This window comes from Falco peregrinus, chromosome Z (genome assembly GCF_023634155.1).
Source record: "Falco peregrinus isolate bFalPer1 chromosome Z, bFalPer1.pri, whole genome shotgun sequence".
Taxonomy (NCBI): domain Eukaryota; kingdom Metazoa; phylum Chordata; class Aves; order Falconiformes; family Falconidae; genus Falco; species Falco peregrinus.
This window is the reverse complement of record NC_073739.1, coordinates 50,801,624-50,808,020: the sequence shown is the minus strand read 5'-3', so window position 1 is coordinate 50,808,020 and position 6,397 is coordinate 50,801,624. Positions and strand designations below refer to the sequence as shown.

Genomic DNA, 6,397 nt, shown 5'->3' with positions numbered 1-6,397 from the left:
TGGAAAAGCTTTCATTACAGAAACACACAACCTCAGAGGGAACACAGGTAAATGGAAGTTATGCAGGTTTGCTGCTATAATGGCATTACAACTGGAAGCATCCCTATCATGATATGGACCTCACCTTTCTGACCCACATCATTATTCTAGTAGAGGCCATCATAGCTGTAGTGAGAAAACAAAATCCTGTTGGTCCCTGGGTACAACACGTTCCTAATACAGAATTTTTAAAGGCTGAGAAATTTGATCCAATTAACACATTCTTGATTTTGCAGAATACTGTGCTAATTACATGCAACCAGTCATTGCTGGGTTAATTAAACATTCATCTAAAAAACCTGCAGCACTAATCTAATTAGCAATTACTACAGCTGTCATTACCTCTTTTCACCTACTTTTAAGCTGGGCAAATTCACACTAAGAATCTGGTCCTGCAGACTCCTTACATGAACAGCTCTCTCTGACTGCAATAATGCTTCAGCACACAGAAGGAGCTTTAAAAAAAGTAGTCTGACTACTTCACAGTCCTCAACATAGTCTCAGTTCTGCCATCCTTATGTGCAAAAGTCACAGTTCAGCAGTCAGTCATGTCAAAATTACAAGAGCAGAAAACTTTTTTTAATCGACTTGTGATCTTACTGGGAATGAATGTAGGTCCTACTTTCAAGTGGCTCCATGTGAGTATCAAACTTAAACATGCTTGCATTTCAGAAAAAAAAAATGCAGACAAACATTCTTATGTATTCACACAGCTTTCAAATGTCAGTAGTTAGATGCCTCAGAATTAGCTTTTTTTCAGACTAAAAAATGAAGTTGGGAATAGTGAGGAAAAAGGTTGGGAACTTTGATGCTTTGTGTGCTTTTCTTCCTTGGGCTTGGTTAAAAATGAACACTAATAATGACACACAGTAATTCACAAAGGTTTGATAAGGTGCTGAGGTTTGAACCTTATGGTAAGGCAGGGAGGTGTTTCATAGGTTTTCCACTTGCACACAGCATACTTTAACAAAGGACCAGTTGTTAGGGCTGACTGTGCAACTAGACATGCCCAGTGAGGAGGAATCTCTTCTGGAAAAAAACGTACGTCATAAAGAGTTGCTTTCTTCCCTGAAACTATGGTTGCTAGTGAAGTGCTATTTTGCCTGTTTGAAAAGCTTTTTTTGGTTTTGTTTTTTTTTTTTTGTCATAACCTAAGCCCATTAATGCTCAATGCAACCTAACATTTGAAGGGAAATTTCTGAATTTGGGTAGTAGTTCTTTGCACTAGTATCCTGAGAATATTTATCAGCATCATAAAGCTAGAATAAAGATGAAGTTAAAATAAGTATTTCTTTTATTGCATTCAATACAGGGATGGTAAGACCTTGACAGCTTGTTACTTGGAATGATATCATATATCATGCCATAGCACATGAACAGCCATTCACAGTTTGCACATCTGTCCTTAGCATAAAAGGATAGAGAGAAGACTTTGTTCAGTTTTGGGATACAATTTTTATTATTTAAAAACAGGTTTATATATAGTGAAGAATAACTGTGTATTGATCTTCAGTTCAGTCACTGCAAGTGACCTGCAGAAGCAAACATCTATTGCAGCAGTTCAGATCCCATATGAGAATATAATTCAGATGCAATTTCCAGTAAATATTAAACATGTGCCTTGCACACCAAAGCCACACTGAACATAAGTTTTTCACAGGATATTAAGACACTTCTGATCACAGTGTGTTTCAAATACAAGGAATCATCTACTCAACCCCCGAATTGGCCAGCTATATCAATACTGATTGCCAATGTCTCTAAAAAGAGCTGTGGATAGTTTAACAACAGGAGCCCAGGTGTGAGAGTTTGGCAGTAGCAGTGGAGCAGATTCCTAGGGGACTGAAGGAGCTGGGTTAGAAATAGGCTGAAGGCTAGTTGCTGGAAGCTGATCACTGTCTGGTGTGCCAGGTCTGTAAGACAAATCCAGGAAGATGCAGCCGGAAAGAGCAGAGAAACCAGCAATTCGGCTAACAGTCACTAGTGCTGTGTTGGCTGGCACTAGAATCAGACCTCTCCTAGCAGAGAGTTTTCTTGGCTGTTACTATAAAGCTCTACAGGTATTGCTATGCAGATGAAATCCTTCTGCAGATTTTCTATCACACAAATGCCTTTTCTGCTTTAGTTTAGGTGTTGAGAACTTTTCTTAAACTTTACCTTGGAGTCACTGACAGCACTAAAATTCGTCAGACTGGAAAACATGCATTGTCTTTCCACAGTGAATTTAAATAATAATAATAACAATACACTCATTTATGATGTTTTTGGTGGGAGTATACATTTTTTTTAAATATTTTTTTTCTCCTGCTATGTAACACTTTTCAGTTTAAAAAAAGTGCAGAGCAAATTCAGACATGTACAAGGAGAGTAAGTGGTTTTTATGGCAAAATATCCTTTGCACCCACTATCTTAGGTGTGTAAATTGTGAGGTATATAAATTTTCCCCGGGAACTGGACTCCAGCGGGGAGCAGTCAGACTGGCCTTAACCAGTCACAGCTTTCTATCTGACTTATGTCCATTTATATTTCACACTCTCCAGCCACTACCTTAATGTAAAAGTAGACCTGTTTTTGCAAGGAAGAGACTAAAGCCTCATCTGTCTTGCCAATACAGCTACATTGGCAACCCCTGCAAGCAAAGGCAATGTAAACCAGCCAATACATTAGGTTTTTGCACATGTAAATCACACTACTTCTTCAGCAATTGTTTACTAGCATTCTAGAAAAAGTGATAGGAGGGGTAGAAAAAGTTTTAAAGGTTTCCCTTGTTAAAGTAAGCACTCAATATATAAACGCAGTCAACTCATCTGCATTTCTTTAACAGCTTCAAGGAAATATCTGTTACATTATAGGTAAAGTTATTGTTGAAGCAAAGCAGTTCAAGCAGAAAGTCTGTGTCTTTAATAGTTTTGTGTACCAGTGTGATGAAAGCTTTAATTTCAGGGTTTTTTTTCATTTGCAGATTCTTATGATCAAGGATTAAGAGGTACTTTGCACAGGTTAATTGTGCTCGTGTACATTTGCATGTATGTCTGATAGTAGAGATCCAGTCGCAGGGTCTTTAATCTTCTGGGTCTCACATTTACACTCTTCTACAATCATGACTTCTTTGACCACTGGGACAGAACTGGTACAGTTGAGATCCAGGCGCTTCATGGAGAACTTGCTGGGCAAGCAATGAGAACAAAAGGTATAAAGATGATCTTCTGGACCAGGAACGTGAAAGGAGCTACATTTTCCAAAACACAGATTATTCTGTACCATTACCTTCTCACAGCTGTCGTGACTAATGCCCTGAAACAGAAAGCACTTTGAAGTTTCTGGTACATGAATGACTCATGGAATTTGCTAGAAGGCCTGAAGGCGACACCCCCACCCCCACCCAAATACTGTATTTTCTCAGAACATTTACTTAAAGTATGTTTATTTTCTATGTCAAATAAGCAATAAAATATAAGAAATTTTAAAATAAAAATTTAGTGCTCCTATAGACAATTCTTAGAATGAACAACAAAGGTAAAATTTGCTTCAGTCAGAGCCTTTGCGATCTGATGGGGAAAAATACAGTAGGTGGGTTTGTCATATTTACTTTTTAATGGCTCTTTGAGTAACCATTTCTGACATGGTTAAAGCAGTCTTAACTACTCAGCAGGACCTAAAGCATCATTCTGACCCAATGTTCTTGTATATAAACCTCAAACTAGACTCAACTGTAATCTTGAAGATTTGTGTCTATGTGGAAGAGACATAATGTTCTTTAGCAGGTATTTTTAATGAAAATCTCAAAAGTACAATGGAAGTTCTGTAATCTCTTGGTTTGCTAGAGTAACAACTACCTGTATTAAGAAAGCCTAAGTCAGCTCCCAAGCCATAAAAAGCTAGACTGAAGTTAGCACTTTTATATTGGCATAACTGCAACCATCCTGGAGAAAGCTTGCCATATTACATGGCACAAATAGTGAAACAGTACAAGTTTCTAGGCCATATCTATTCACCTGTGTCTGCCAATGAAATTAATTTATTGAGGGATGTGAAATAACATGTTCCTTGATGGACTGTGATTGTAGAAACACTGAGAACACATGTTGCCTTATGAGGAATACAGCACTTTTATCTATACTGTCTGCTTGTCTTGAGTTACAATATTACAGAACGGCTTCATCTGTGCATGGGACAATTTACCAGTTCTCCAACATTCTTAGCACAGAATTAGATATACGCATCAGTTTTCCAATTAATACAGCAGAAAGGAATCCTTGCTTAGCTGCAAGAAAACATCCAGCTTCTCCTGTAAATACTTGCCCCATGACTCTGTATATACACATATGTGAATATGTATGTCTATACATATACATAGGTAATTCATGTATACAAACTGTTTAGATGTATATTCCTTGGCTAGATAATTACTTGCCGCTGCCCTGCTTGCTCAGGCAAGGTCAGAATATTGTTTGCATAAAAAAGAATAAATAACTCCCTGAAAATGAAATGTGTGACTTTCCAGTAGTATAGTTTAGCATTTTGCCTCATCACCTAAGGCATTTTCAGCCATTTTCACCAGTGTTTTTCAGCAGCTTATCACATGAGGGTGTGCTGAAGTAGCCCTGTGACTTTGCAAACAAAATAACCTGTGTGTCTTTAGTTGGTGATTACCGGAGGCAGGGGAAAGGACACACTTACTGATCTTTGACACCTGTTCTTACCTGGGAAAAAGGCAGGGTTCTACAGTTTTCTTGGTGCATTTCATTGCTCTTGATTGGCAGGACAACCTCTTCAGAAGCTGAATTTTTCTTTAACATGAAGTGGTCCCAAAATTTCTTGGCATCTTTTCTATAGGGAGGTTCAGCTTCTCTCTTGCTTGAATAGTGGGATGGAGAGTTTTCCACAGGAGAGCTCTCTCTGGGTGCTGCCTGGATTCTCAGGTTTTGGTCTGCATGGAGTTGTGCATTGGGAAGGATGAATCTGGACATTTTTTTCTCCTCTTGCTTCCCACTTTCAGATGCCATCTGGGGAATTGCTACAAAAAAGCTTGGCTCTCCCAGGGTTTCCTCAACACCTCCCGGGTTTTGCCCTACCAGCTCACGGAAGCTCTGATTTTCATGCAGATTTTTGTCCAGGTAGAAGAGGTGCTGAAATGGCCTTCCTCTTTTCCTTTGCAATGAATCTCCCTGTGGCTCTGTGGCTCCAAGACATGAGAGCACCAACAGCTGAAGGAGAAACAACAACATGATCATGTGAAGTGCAACCCTGTAGACTTGCTGCTATTGCAGTGTATGTATGTGCCAGCTTTATATGAGAGCCTGTTGTCAGCTTATGGCTGCTGCCTGTGTGCAGAGGAGGGGAGGGCTCATGGGAGACCCTGGTGTGTTTAATTGCATTCATTTACTGTAGATTACAATTATGATAGGGGGGTTTGTGCTAATGAAACTCTGCCTTCAATCTTGATTATGTGTATTAGAAGTTCCTATCTAAAATCTAGTAACCCAGGATGATGTGGGGGTCAGAAGGAGTCAACAGGAGGAAGTGTTTGGATAAGCTGTCTAGGTTAGGCCTAGGAATTAAGGAAACATTTGCGGTTGTGTATTAGCATGTTCAATGTGGGCTTCATTGTTTATTGTGACTTTCCATTTCACAAAGCCACAGACTGTCAAAACAGGGAGTGTTATTTCATCACTACAGGCAAAGGCAAGCTGATTAAAGTTTGTAAAAACATGAAACTGGATCTGGAGACATTGAATCAACCCATGTTTTCAAAAGTTGCATCTAATTTTGATCTTTCAGATTTGGGATATGACATGAGGCCTGCAGCAGCACCACTGCAAACTGGCAGACTGGTGCTCACACACCTCCTTCATAGCAGGTTTGCAGCTGCTGGAGTGCAGACATGCCACTAGCCCAGAATAAAAGTTCCCACCCTGCCCTCCAGATTCTCAAATATTAACTAACACTGCTATATCCTGTTCAGACACCAAAGCCACTACAGGCATCCTAAAAAGTTGGTAAGCAAAATGAGGATTTAAACAAAACATGTTAGAACTGACGTATTTTATGATTCTAGACATCAGTGTCTCATCTAAATAAAGACTACTAGACCCTAAACTGGAGGCGTCTTTTACAAAATGATCATATTATACAACATCTAAAAAAACCCCCAAACCTCTGGTAGAACAGACAGAGGAAAGTTTTGGGAGAAGGAGAAGGTATTTTCAATAAACATTACAAACACTGATCCCGATCTGAAAATACTGAAAGGAAATTCTGCTTCAGATAATTTGCCATCTAGGTACTCTAATCTCTACACACTCCTTTCTACCAGAAAGATTCTGTCAATAGACTCTTAAGTTTGTAGCTTATCTGT

The 6,397-nt window shown here is 39.1% G+C and overlaps 1 protein-coding gene across 1 annotated transcript; it reads right to left on the bottom strand.

The window, feature by feature from the left end:
• Positions 1-3,039: 3,039 nt before the first annotated feature.
• On the bottom strand, positions 3,040-5,267 carry CER1 (cerberus 1, DAN family BMP antagonist). Its single transcript, XM_005241615.1, has 2 exons — positions 4,743-5,267; positions 3,040-3,333 (listed from the first exon to the last, which is right to left on the bottom strand). The coding sequence occupies exons 1-2, from the start codon at positions 5,265-5,267 to the stop codon at positions 3,040-3,042; spliced, it is 819 nt and encodes a 272-aa protein (XP_005241672.1).
• Between the last annotated feature and the right edge of the window lie 1,130 nt (positions 5,268-6,397).

Coding starts and splice junctions, on each gene's coding strand:
- CER1 (XM_005241615.1), bottom strand. CDS start 5,267: ATGTTGTTGTTTCTCCTTCAGCTGTTGGTGCTCTCATGTCTTGGAGCC. Junction 3,334..4,742: donor GAACCCTGCCTTTTTCCCAG/GTAAGAACAGGT, acceptor TTTCTGTTTCAG/GGCATTAGTCACGACAGCTG.